The following is a 13,510-nucleotide window of genomic DNA, read 5'->3' as shown; positions in this document are numbered from 1 at the left end:
AACCTAGAATATGGGCAAAGAAGCGGGGCCCCACTCGAAAATAGCTGTGCCGGCCAATCAGAAATCAGGGATTTGGGCAGCTGTTGGAATACCGACAGGTAAATCAACATTTACAGTGCAGTTATTGTCCCGATTGGGACGGAAGGGCACAATCAGATCAGTAGCCACGGATTCTGGCCCGCCAGAAACCTATAAATACAGGCCTTCCCTCCCAGACTTGCCAACTTTCTTTTCTTCTTCTCTTCAGACCCAAGTTGCTCTAGCATCTCGGACCAAGTTGCTTTGGCTTCTTGGACCAAGTTGCTTTGGCTTCTTAGACCGAGTTGCCTTGGCTTCTTGGACCGAGTTGCCTTGGCTTCTTGGACCGAGTTGCTTTAGCTCTTGGACCGAGTTGCCTTGGCTTCTTGGACCGAGTTGCTTTGGCTTCTCGGACCGAGTTGCTTTAGCTCTTGGACCGAGTTGCCTTGGCTTCTTGGACCGAGTTGCTTTGGCTTCTCGGACCGAGTTGCTTTGGCTCTTGGACCGAGTTGCTTTGGCTCTTGGACCGAGTTGCTTTGGCTCTTGGACCGAGTTGCCTTAGCTTCTTGGACCGAGTTGCTTTAGCTCTTGGACCGAGTTGCCTTAGTTTCTTGGACCGAGTTGCTTTAGCTTCTCGGAATCTCATCCGCAGATGAAGGGGTGTTCTCAACAACGCCACCCATCGGTCTTTCAACAATGCCATCGGGAACCTTCATCGACCTCCCGGGCACGAGGTTAAACTGCCCGATCTCCTGGGCATGAGGGTAAACTGCCTGTACTCCTGGGCAAGAGGGGGACGGGAACTGCGCCTTAGACTCCTGGGTATGAGGAGTTCGGAAACTGCCCGAGGATATGAAGCACCGGCGGGCTTGGATCGACAACACATGGGATATGAAGCACCGGTCGGGCTTGGAGCAACAGAATACGGTGGTGAAGGGGATGGTCTCCCTTCTCACCAGGAAATTCAAACCGGGCTGGGTTTGTCTTAACATTTGCCTTCGCGGCGACCTCACTTTTTTTCATCCTATCTCTTGCTTCGGCGGGGTTATGAAGAAGAAAAACTTTTCCTGCTTGTGCTTTCTTTGTTGTTGCCCTCTCTCATCTGAGTTTCGTCCTCACGTGTTTTTCACGATAACCTTTGTGGGTGTTGAGGCTTGCCCTCTTCTGCCCGACGTCTGGCTTATGGCAGTACCTGTCCCATGCCTCCAGTCTTATTGTGTTTTCCACGATGTTGTCTTATATTGCAACTTTGGTTTGAGACCATCACGTACATCAAATTGACCCGATTCTTCCACAACCCGTTTCCGCCTTCAATGACGATGAACTTGCCTGATGTGTTCCTTGCACTCTTTGTTACTTGACACGTTTGATTTTATTCAACAGCCTGCCTCACACCATCCTGCCACAACACATCCTATTGACTTCAAGATACATTGCTACGTGATATGTTTGTTCATTTGTCAGCCCACCACACATGCCACTGACTTGACCCAACGTTGACTTGCAGCCACCGTAATTTGAAGCAACACTGGCATAACTGCCCGTACTCGAGTCTTGTATTTGACAGAGATGGTATCACCAGGCGTATTATCATATTACCACTTACCGTCACTCGTCGTATCCCCAATCACATAGAGTTTGACGTGTTCATAAATTATTGCATTAACTACGACCATCCACCCCAAGCTGCCTGCCGGCCTGAAGACACAACTCAAAATAGTGGATGGATGGAGCCCTCTCTGGGCATTCTCCAGATGTCTTGCCTTATCTCGCTGCTCGCTGTAAGTCACCCCGGCCTGAACCAGATGGAAGGCAATACACATAATCAACTTGCAAGGCGAAGACATTTGCTGCCATGGGAGGATCATGACAGCCAAGCTGAGGATCGCAAAGAGGCACATGGGTCTCTCGAGTTACTTGCTCGGTTACTACTGCGGACCACGAAGTTGATGCCTTGCTTTATGGTCACACTGTGCATGGTTTTCATCTGCCTTTGGATATTTTCTCAGGAGGTTCGAAGGTAACGTCAGACCACGTAGGCTTGAGATGTCACGACACTTCGAAGGAACGTCGAAATATTACTCGTATTACATTATATGAAGTTTCTATGTAGATCTGTGGGAGATATCATCTAGGAGCACTAGTCCCGAGGCGCTCTGCCGTTGTAATCCACACCCGCCTTGGTCGTGTAGTTGCCGTAGCAATCGTGATCGAAGTCGATCTCGTCGATCCGCTTCTTCAGCACCTCGACCACGTTATCGAACGAGCAGAGCCCGTGAGGGTTGGCCTCGCACCCGGCGTACGACTCGTTGATCGGCAGAACAGCATCGTTTCTGGTAGAAGACCAACATGTTAGCGGAAGGAAGAAAATGGTAGTATTGAGGGGTAGCGGGAGGGAGAGAATGAAGAAGGAACTTACACAATGAATCGGATCTGCTTAGTGGGCTGGTAGGTCGGGCACTCGAGCACCTGCGCGGTGAAATGGGTGGCGAAGGGGATAACCTTGCTGGTTGAAAAGCTGTTACGCCGCTCGTTCTGCGTCAGGCTGAGCGGTGGGCCCTTGAAGAGAGCCGACAGGTTGAAGGCCGTGAGCGTGTCCAGGACCACCACCTCGTGGGTGGCGTCGGCGTAAATGGACTGGTTCAAGGGGAAGTAGGTCGACGAGTTATCAAACGTCTCGTTCAGCGCCGACGAGGGCGTCGGGTACTCTTGCGTGAAGCGGGCGACGAATTCCTGCAGATATCCTTTGCCCTGGGCTGCTGCCACGGGGGAACCGGGGCCGTTCTCGTAGTAGAATCTCTGTGACCAGATGTTAGTCCAGCCCTCTTCGGACGTAGGATGTGACGCTACTTACAAGGTCATAGTAGTACTCGTAGTTCAAAAAGTCTTCTTCGCTGAACAGCCCGCAGAAAGCAGAGTACCCCAGAGCAACCGTCTCATAGGAGCAGAGCTCCAGCATTGAAATGACATCCTTAGCGTCGAACTTCATACCGGAGATCTGGGAGTTCAGCCGCGCCTGCGTCGCATTGAAAGCGAGTGCGGCGTACGCTTTGGACACGGCCGTCCCGATGAAGCCCTTGTCCTTCACGCCGGCGTTGGGGCATACGTAGTACGGCGACCCTGAGCTGTTGACGTGCGGCGCCTCGACCAGGATTTCGATGCTGACCTCGTCCATGTACTCGGGCACGCCGAAGAAGCCGGCGGCGAAGTTGACGGCCGTCTTGACCATGCGGTCTTGTGACTCGGTGCGGAAGACGGGGATGGCGCCCTGCTCGGTGAAGTTGTTGAGGAGCCCACCGTACAGCTGGCGGTGCTCGAGGCCTAGGAGGAACTCCTGGCTGCGGCCGAAGGGCGTCAGGAGCTCGGCGCCGAGTTTGTAGGTCCAAGTGCTCAGGAAGCTCAGGTCACCCTTGGTCTCGAAACCCTTTTTGGTGGCGTTGGCGATCTTCGCGGCGAACTGCGCCGGGGCGGCGTCGCTGGTGGGGTAGCGGGCGCCGTGGCGGTACAGAAGGTGGAGCTGTGTGATGCTACAGCCGTCGGGGATGAGCGGGTTGGCGTCGGGCAGGCCATAGTCGGCGGACGGCACCGAGTACCACGGTGATAGATTGCCCCAGGACCGCTTCATATTGAACGTCGAATCGACACCCGAGCCGTGGGCGTGTGGCGCAACCAGTGGAAAGGAGGAGGAGTCTTCATTGTTGAATGGATACACGGGTGCGGTGTTGATGGCGGCAGGCTCTATGCCGGTGGGTGTGGGCCCGGCAAATCCGACGACAGACTCGGGAGGGAAGAGCTGGGAATTGACAGAAGCTACACAGGTACGTCAGTTGGGAAGCCCGCCGTCTGGCTTGGATGATCGACGACCTACTGCTTGCGGGCGGGTAGAGATCCGAGGTGGGAGCGCCAGCGAAAGAAGATGCTGGGACAGCCATGGCACTGACTCTGGCAGTCAGTGCCAATGAGAGAGACAAGACGTTCTGCATTGCGATGGTTGGCGGTTCAGATCGTGTCTTGGCAGGGACCGATTGACGACGATTGGCTCGAGGGATGCGACCGGAGACTGTCAACAGCAAAGATACGGCTGTTCCACGCTGATCTTTCAGACGAATCTTCGGAGTGCCAGTGCTCGGGTGGCCCAGAACCAATCGCGACTTCCAGGATTGAGGAAGTTGTGTTTACTTGAGGAAGCATGTGTGCGACAGCTTATATTTACGACAGTTCAGCACGACGCGGCAAGATCGGGGGCGCCGTTCTGATCCGTAATCCATGGCACTCGGCCGCACCTCCCCAATTTCCTGTGTAACCCCTCACATCGCAGTCAGATAACTGCTGATCTGCATTGGGTGCAGGGTGGTTGGGGGCCTTTCGGGGCTGCCTGCATTTGAAGCTCCATGCACACATCATCCTAGTGTGCAGTTGCTAGTATCCTTCGCGCAGGTGGTCGTGTGCGCTTATGGCCGTTTCCGGGGTGGTAAGTGGACAGGCAGCCCGGCAACGTAGCCGAAGTGATCGTCATGGATACTGACTATTGGAAATAAACAAGAACCCCCTTACGTGAGATCAATGGGGACGGACAGCGAACTGTTGGGTCGTAAGAGATGCAGCCACGAAGGATCAAGGCGGGGTTGTTTTGGCGCACTGTTTGGCCGGCGTCGCATTCAAGCCAACGTCGACCCCTCATTGCACGACTCACGGCAAAGAGAATCCAGAGACTCTACGCATACGCGCATGCGATGACGGAGCCGATCACGAGTCTTCAACAGGCAATAAAAGTACTCCGAGCATCTACCATGCAGGGTGTTTGAGTTTGTTCTCCCCCTGCGAAACACGTTTTGATCGGCCGTGTGCTGGATGCAAGGGGCCAGAGCTTAATCAAACGCCCGGAAGGCCTGTGCAAGCGTCGTTGGAAATCTTATCCTGGCGCCAATCATTACCACCCATTAATCATCGTAAGACAAAGTCCCAACACTTCATTACAATGTCAGTATGAAATGAGTTTTGCGCATAGTCATCTACGCTTTCTTGTGTGTGTTGGGAGGACATGCAATTTGCCGCAGCAAACCAATGGGTGAGCCAACCCTCGCCCAGGGTTTGGTTTTTCCTGGTCATTCTTTCTCCTTTTTTGGTCTGATGTCAAGCTGTCATGATTGCGGTCATGGAGTAGATTATCTCAAAATTCCTCTCAGGATAATGAGCAGCAAGCTCCTAACGTACACAACCTGCAGTTCACACTCGCTCCTAGTAACTGAAGCAAATAGGAATTACTCATTCATCCTACAAAGTGTCACTGATACAGGTCATTAGAATTGTTATTTGTAAAGGGGCAAGCTCGGGTATTCAAAATCAGAGACATTCAGCCCACCTATAGTATTTGAACAGTAATCAGGGCGCTGCTTTTCGTCTGCGAGGAGCTCCTCCTGCACCATATTCACATGTTCGATACTACTACATATTGTTCGAACTAGATGAAAGCTGATCAGCATATACCCATTCAGAGGATATATGTATATGCCTTCCAGAAGAGGAACGTCATGATTCAGCAGAAACATGGCTATCACATCGACTGAATTAATATGGCAGGAACGATCAACACCCTTCCTTGTTTATGCATTATTAAGATCCATGACGAAATTAATCGCAACTCCCACTTATTAGTTCTTTCCCTACTACAACTTCTCCAAAGCTCGGGTCCGTCCTGCACTGAGCAGGAATGAGGCTATGCCAAATGGTACGCTCGTATTGCAATGCAATTCCCAGTCTAGGAAGCGGCGTTCTTTGCCCAGCCTCAAAGACCACATTTGAGAAAGCGAGAGAGCGTGAAGGTCCATTCTCAGATGGTGACGCAGCCTATTAAATCAAGTCTATCTGGAAATTTCGATGTTAGGCTGAGCTGCATACACAGCCCGACTGCGCCGTACTCCTGCAGAATGAAAAGCCTCACCGTTACATATCCCCGCATGATCCGAAGTCGGTTGAACATTCGTCCAGTTTCCTTTGAGCACGTCAGCATGCCAGCATCAGCGCACATAGACATTCCGATCCCGCCCCTACATTGTTCTCTCCTGATAATCGTCATCTACTTTGCAGATATCACAGTTAGACGTTCCTCCATTGCCAAGCATGGCCGAGGCTGTAGGCTTAGCTGCCTCGGTCGCTGGCCTCGTGTCGCTGGGACTTCAGGTCACCGGCGGCATCGCGACTTTGCTCGACGCCCTCGAGAACCGCCAAGCCGAGCTAGCATCGGTGAAGCGGCAGAGCGATGCGCTCGCAGCCAGTCTTGATATCGTCAGGGCCGCCTCTTCTCGTTTCCATAACCAGCATAGCTATGCCATAATGGCGAGCATCCAAGCGTGCGAGACTGAGCTTCAGTCTGTGGAGGCTCTGCTCGCTGATCTCGCGAATTGCGACACTTCTACATGGCGACAGCGATTGCGGGGTAAGAAGAAGAAACTCAGCTATGTGTTCGACCGATCGACAGTACAGCTGGTCGTCCAGCGCTTGCACAATGCCAACCAGGTCCTACAACTAACTCTCACTGGGCTAAACCTGTAAGTATGGATGTAATAACACAATATTCATGTTCCCATCAGATCCGAACACGAAGATTGTATTAACGAATCTGATTTCAGGGAAATGGCTGGTTCGAACATCGAGAAGCTTACTACGATTGAGTCAAGTTTCCGTGGGCATGGCTCCGAACTGTTTGATCTGCGGTCCGAAGTGTCGGCCGCCATCACTCCACTGGCAGATATTCGCGACCGAGTTGTGACTGCGGATCACCTAAAAGAAAGTAGTCGAGCTATGCAGGGAATGTTCGAGCGCTCGCACGACTCGCTACAGCTGACCCTCGGACTGCAGTCAGAGAAGATTGAACGATTTGAGAAGCTTCTCGAGAGTCTTCAGCCACCAGATGTACCCAAACATTCGGTCCAAACCCTGGCACATAGGGTAGCAGGCAAGCCAGCTGCACTCAGAGAGCTATGCGACGGTATTTATGCCTCAGAGCAAGATTCCTACCAGCGTCTATACCCGGGCGTTTCCCCATCCAAGCTACGGGACAGCTCTTCTATTCATATCCGTGGGCGAAAATTCACTTCGACAACGGAACGCATATGCATATGCCCTCGCTCTCATCGATCGACAGCCCGAAAAACACTACAGTGGGGTCATCTTTATATCACCGAGGAGATGGAAAGCCAAGCGCATTGGCCAAGTTGCCCCCTGTCCAGGATACAGTCTACGAGGAAGAGCCAGCGAACAGTGGCTTTTAAGTACACTGGGCTTTCAAAACTCCTTTACGCAGTCGTTGGCGCCTCGTTCACAAGGACATCAGGGGCCGGCGGTTCCAGCATCGGCGCTAATATCACATACTCTCCAACTGTTGACGGCGATTCATACCCTTCATTTCGTATTATAAATCTTATCACATCCTTTAGTTGTTCGAAGTCAGATGACGAGGTCGGAGCCCGGTTCGTGAACGCTTGTATCAAGAAACTAGCGAGGTCCTTTGACGATAAAAAAGCTTGTCCAACTGCGATCACCAGCCGAGGTGACAGCTTAATGCATTATGCCACTGGCGCGGTATGTTATTATACATAAAGTTATGTGATGTTACAATAAGCTGACTGGGTCTAGTACTATGATGGACCTGCTGCTAGACTCTTTTCTCAACTCATTATAACACTTCTTCAGTATGGCGTACCAGCCTTCACCTATGACGAGGATGGTTAGTGCCCCGTTGTAACTATAAAAACATTACTAACCGTCTAGTATAGGAGTTTCACCTTTGCTTCTACTATACGGCGTTGGCCTTCCAACTAAGCACACAGAAGAGGCCGTTAAACAATTAGTACTCGCAAACTCGGAAACTATTTCAGTTGCTGAAACCCCAGATGCACTGCATGAAGCTAAAAGTAGATGTTTTTGGTTTCGCGACACTCCAACGTTGTATAATGTTTCCAACGGTTTTGCAGAAAGTATGTTTTACCTGCAAGCTAATCAGTTCTATTGTAGGCTCAAGCTAACATTAAGGAGCTTGCGACTGCGGCCCTTTGAGTATGGCAGTGATCCGCGACGACCCCGACGAGGTGGCCCGTATCGTGAATCGTTTTCCGGACTCTCTCTTCGAGGTTGATATCTTCGGGCAAACACCACTCCATTTAGCAACAGAAAAGCCTGAAGTCCTCTCTCTTCTAGCGCAAGTTGCAGATGACAATACCCTAAATCGGCTCGATAGGTTTGGCGACAGGAGCGCCATCGATCTTGCTATGATGCGCAGCGGAGATCGGTGTATTCACGGCGGAAGCAACCAAAGATGTCGAAATTGTGGTTGCACCGATTGTGTTAATATTCTGCTCGAAGCCGGTTGCGGCCTGAGGGCGCGCAATTTGGGATATGCTCACAACGAAATCAGCTTAAGCGACATATTGTCACCAGCATCTGAGCTCGCCAGACGCCGGTACATCTTTGAAATGCAACGAGCGCGGCAAGTGTTTCCCCAATCAGCCGTTTCTAACTCACAGAACGGAAGAGTAACGTCTTCCGTCGACAGTGATGGTTCTCGCGGGAACTATGATGAAGCTGAACAATGTGGCTGGGTGTATAACGAGATCTGTGACACCGGCCTGGCTAATCTATTCTACCGTAATGGATTCCGACCTAGCCCGAATATCTTCTTGCATTTGGTACCGAGGCTGAGAAATGCGCGTCTCCAAGACAAATTAGATTTGGCTTACATTTGCTGGCTAGTGGAACATGGTGCGGATTTGTTTTCCAAGTTTTTGGCTGGAACTTCCACTCGCGAAGACGGCTCAGAGAATTATATCTCCATCGCGCACTACGCCTTTTTCATGGTTGGGGCTTCGCTAAGGAGGAGGCCCTTTCCACCAAAATTGGACGACCTGACGAGCTTTAAGAAGCTCAGCACAACTCTCACGCACCACGATCTCGCAGACGGTTGCAAATGCTACTGCTCAACTGAAGGGTGCACCCCTTTTCTATGGATGATGAAAGCGTGGAATCTGATCAGACCTAAGCGAGTCGTGTCGGACATGGAGGAATACTACCGGATATGTGGCGGGGAGCTGACGGTATTAACATACGAAGCCGCGATCAGATTTCTCACCTTTCAGGCTTTAGGTCTTACTCACACCTGCTGCAACGCGGAGGCCCTGGTCAGAGACTACGGTTGGACTCCGAGGGTAGAAGAAGACCAGATGGCCACTATCAACGATGAGCAAGCACACCTTCTCGAATTGCACGAAACGTTGGTTACAGAGCTTACTGAGGTGGCACGGGAGTATCTTGAGACCGAAACCTTTTCAGACTTTTGGCGCAGTATATGGATGGGGAGGATTGAGGAAGTGCTGGAAAAGCTTGACGGTTGCAATTTGAGCGATGCTGAGATACGGGGCGCCGAAGAGATTGGCGTCCGGTGGTGCAGTCCACCGCCGATCGAAGAGGTGGATGGAAGAAACCCATACGCCGGGGGGTCTATAGAGTGGTATTTCTTTGAGTTGGATCAAATCTGTCTCGACTGATTAGCGAGAACTCCGGCTAGGAGCCGAGTTGGATAAGACAAAAGAGTTTTCTAGATGATGTACACTTCATTATCTATTGGAACTACGGAGTTACAATATGTAGAAACTGGTCTTTAGCAACGGGATCAAACAGCCGCACCGTGCGTGGATGTACTCGGAAGATGTCACAGCGCTTTCTGAAGTACATCTGAAAGGCCAAGGAGCTCAGAGACTGGCATGACTACAAGGTACCGGGCTACAAACACCAGGAGCCGCTCGAAGCCGCCGTCGAAGGCAATGAGCCGCCTCCTGTCTGTTACACCCTCCCCTAAAGATGAGCCAAGGTTCACTATATACACATTTCACCTAAACACTAAAGTTTCAAGACTACGAATGATTGGCTTTCCGAAAACATCATGCACATACAATGGAGCTCTCCCAGGTCCAGAGATCGTCAAGCAAAAACGCCCAGGGAATTCTACGCTGGACGACTATGACCCGTGGCGAACTGAGATGAATTCTCGGAGGGCGCTCGAAGACAGAGAGCAGCGCGACCGGCCTAGCAAATTAGTAAACAACTTCCCAGTATGTGGAGAGAGCACCTCTGCATCACCCCTTTAAAAAGTTCAATGGTCGAATTCCGCCCATTAGGATACAACACCCGATAGAACAAGACATGGAATCCTTCGGTACTACGACTCTTCTTAACAAACAGGGTTGGCCCGGAGGACTGTGGCCCCCCTCATCGACGAAATTTGGATACGAGCAGTACAGGCAGGCTGCAGAGAACGGAGCCGAGAACTCTGACGACGAGGACGAGTCGGCCATCAGAAAAGTGAATCCTTTGCCTGCATATGCGCTGCACTGACCAGGGTTTTAGAGAGTGGGCCGGAAGAGTTATTTAGGAATGAAAAGTCGGCGGCGAAACGCTCTCATCGTTTTAACCTTTATCTATACATGGACGTTGCTCAAGGGACGTGAACTCTTCCCCCTTCCTCCAAGAGTCGCCGGTCTGTCCCTCGCCATAGGTGACGACGACGACATTGGTCTTGGAGATGCCATCTGCAGCCGAGCTAGAGGCGCGGCCGTTGGCATCGTCCAAGACGCCTTGCTTCTCCTCTTTCATAGCGCTGTCTCTGTTATTTTGCTGACGCGAGCCCTTTTGGGCAGCAAGGATGTTCTCCTGGCTTTCCGTCTCGGCGCGGTCGTGGAACGTCGTCACCAGAAGGTCGGCGTCGGGATCCTTGATTCCACCCCCTTTGCGCCGGCGCCAGCGTGACTGGGTTGATAACTCCATATCCTTGGACCCCACCGGGCCCTGGCTTGGGGGTTTGTTGTCGGGGTCGTAGTGTCGGCGTTTCGAGTCGTTGCTGGAGAACACGCGGGAGCCCATGAGCTTGTCGCCCAGCGGCTTGAGGATGGGGATGCAGGTGGCCGTGATCAGGGAGTTGCCCTCGACGCTGTCGGCAGGTGATTTGTTAGCTGGAGTGGCACTTCTTCATGCAGTGCGCGGTGTTTTGCCACGTGGGGGAGGAGGGGATACTTACACGGTCCATATTATGAGGTCTGGACAGTCATCTGGTATGAGTTAGATAGCTGTTCCCAATGCGTGGCTTCAACTGCGCAGGAGTTCCGACGTACAGGAAAAGTCCGGGCTGGTAAATGTCGAGATTCGGGTACACTTGTAAATGGCGATAATTGACGCACTATTTTCAAGTTAGCACGCATTCCATTGAATGTTCGCGGGTGGGCTATCTACATTGAACCGATACCCAGTGCCACACTGAGACCAATCTTCTTTCTCACTGTTCCCACTGTATTAGTTGCAGGTCATATTATATTGTTAGGGCCGAGGGGTCTAAGCAGTGAATCGGCCAGACAGAGAAGAATGGTGGGTGACGTACTCGACATCTGCAGCTGAAAAAGAACGATGGTCGGATAAAGGGCCAAGTATAAATCCACAAATGCAGAGTAAGCTGGCGATGTTCATGGTCAGCGTTCGGTTGAGATAGCAGGTGCTTTAGGTTACAAGTGACGCTTACCTCCGACAGCAATGGAGTAATCAATATGAATCCATTTATCCATACACGATTTTTCTGTTATTGAGAAGTTCCACTGCGATGAGGGTGGCGAGCATTGAAAGAACAAGGTGAAGATGCAGGAGGTCAGAACCGTTACACACAGCCCCGTCATTGCCCATAGGACTATACGATGCAGCCGGCTGGGCTCTAGTAGGCGGCAGAGTAAGACGACCACAGCGAACTTTGGGATCGCAAAGGAGAAGATGCCGGGGACGAATCCGACCATGGTCCAGAAGATGACGCCTTCTTTCTGCTCGGTGCTGAGGACGATGAAGTGCTTGCCATTGCCGGACTTAACAGCCAAAACACCAAATGCGACCGAGACATATCCGCATAGCTTCAAGACGACATACATTAGCCTCCGAACTGGGTCTTTACCGGCGTTACTAGATCAGGAGTTTAGGGAGTACCTACCATGGAAATAAGGATGAGGTAGTCGTCGGCCATCAACTTGCCGCGGATAAACTGTCGCACATACAGCCTGGTTACCGTGAAGATGGTTCCGATTACGGTGACCGTGATGATGGCGGCCAAGATGCTCGGGCCCTTGTCCTGCTCGAGATACCATTCTGGTGGCTGTGGTGCGCTGGGTAAAGACATGTTGTCGGATGCTGAGACGAGAAACATACAGTACTCATTCACGTTTTCCGCCTACATATGTAATCAAATAGGTAGAGCGGCGGCTCATTTGAACAAAAGGCAATTATGAAGACCAATTGACTCTTATACCAATAGAAACAGTGAGTTGTGCAAGGGTGGGTGCATGAATTGGTTATATCATGTACGACGTTCCGGAGAGTCTACCAAAGAGTCAAGCCGCTCGACGCATCCCAGGATTCAACCCGGCAATTCATGATGGCTCTAGCTAGTCTATCCAATTAGATAGGATACACTCCACCATTGCCGAGGGCTTGCAGGACATCCTGTATCATTGATTGTATCGCGAGGTGGTGGTAGAATTGCCCCTTTGAGCGGACAATGTTCCAACCACAGTCTCCAAGGCTCCCGGTTGACGGCAAGGGGCATGGGGGATTCCCCGTAAGCATCCCATTACAAGTCCTTGCAGATAGTCTATGCCAGCGAAGGTAGGTCGCTTGCAAGACAGCGTTGGCATGCAGAGGCGAAACGCTTAATACAGATAAATAGGGTTGCACCCGAATGCCGACTGTTGGGTAGGATCGGACTGGTGCAACGGCGTCAATGCTGAAGGGCCACAAAATTCGCAGGAACCACATTATTCGGAATGATTGCGATGAAAGCACGAGACCCATGGTGTGCGGTGCCGTGACAGTGGGATTTCTCGATATTTCCCCTGTAAAAGGCCCGCCCAGAGAAGGACGCGTCCGGGGAAGCAGTGTGGGCTGATCACTGCTTCGACAACATGTGATTCACACCATCATCAAGTCATCTCGGCACACGAGGGAGGCACAGCAAAACGAAATTGTTTAAAGCAGTAATAAACTCAATGATCAATTGCTTTCGTGGCTGTCCATCACAATTCTAGCAAAATCCTATTGGAATTCACTCCCTATCGCGTTCCCAGGTACCAGTCATATGTGGCATGACCATTGCGGCCTAGAATCACAAGGCACCAGGCACCAGGTACAGTGACATATTAGTACCTTAATTGGCATCCCAAGCGTCTCCCCCACCATCGCGCAACACCACTTTTTCCATCAACCCAACTCCATTTCGAGCTTCAAATCCGTGAGACATCCACTACAGATGCAATACCATGGGTCCCTTCGGGATAGCCAGCGAAATGGTAAAAGGCACTCTGGATGCCAGCTTTGCTTTCCCATCTCCCCTCAATAATTCCATTATCATGCTTGCATTGCTTGTCACTTGCTCCGATAAATCATTAGTCCTCTTTCTCGCAAGTAGCTAACCACC

The 13,510-nt window shown here is 51.4% G+C and overlaps 3 protein-coding genes across 3 annotated transcripts; 1 reads left to right on the top strand and 2 right to left on the bottom strand.

Moving 5' to 3' along the window:
* Positions 1-2,158: 2,158 nt before the first annotated feature.
* On the bottom strand, positions 2,159-4,001 carry PG998_004559 (phosphoglycerate mutase-like protein; the record flags this gene model as incomplete). The annotated part of the gene is made up of 4 exons (XM_066871377.1): positions 2,159-2,351; positions 2,438-2,817; positions 2,873-3,828; positions 3,887-4,001. 4 exons carry the CDS (start codon positions 3,999-4,001, stop codon positions 2,159-2,161), a joined length of 1,644 nt encoding a protein of 547 aa, XP_066735127.1.
* A 2,137-nt stretch (positions 4,002-6,138) lies between these two features.
* PG998_004558 (uncharacterized protein) lies at positions 6,139-9,557 on the top strand (the record flags this gene model as incomplete). The annotated part of the gene is made up of 5 exons (XM_066871376.1): positions 6,139-6,566; positions 6,648-7,599; positions 7,654-7,744; positions 7,794-7,994; positions 8,050-9,557. The coding sequence occupies 5 exons, from the start codon at positions 6,139-6,141 to the stop codon at positions 9,555-9,557; spliced, it is 3,180 nt and encodes a 1,059-aa protein (XP_066735126.1).
* A 919-nt stretch (positions 9,558-10,476) lies between these two features.
* Positions 10,477-12,217, bottom strand: PG998_004557 (uncharacterized protein; the record flags this gene model as incomplete). Its single annotated transcript, XM_066871375.1, has 6 exons — positions 10,477-11,029; positions 11,084-11,114; positions 11,178-11,242; positions 11,296-11,350; positions 11,579-11,954; positions 12,032-12,217. The coding sequence occupies 6 exons, from the start codon at positions 12,215-12,217 to the stop codon at positions 10,477-10,479; spliced, it is 1,266 nt and encodes a 421-aa protein (XP_066735125.1).
* Between the last annotated feature and the right edge of the window lie 1,293 nt (positions 12,218-13,510).

Source organism: Apiospora kogelbergensis (genome assembly GCF_038363985.1).
Source record: "Apiospora kogelbergensis strain CBS 113332 chromosome Unknown utg000002l_segment0_segment0, whole genome shotgun sequence".
NCBI classification, from domain to species: domain Eukaryota; kingdom Fungi; phylum Ascomycota; class Sordariomycetes; order Amphisphaeriales; family Apiosporaceae; genus Apiospora; species Apiospora kogelbergensis.
The sequence above is the reverse complement of the archived record's forward strand: the minus strand, read 5'-3'. Positions and strand labels throughout refer to the sequence as shown.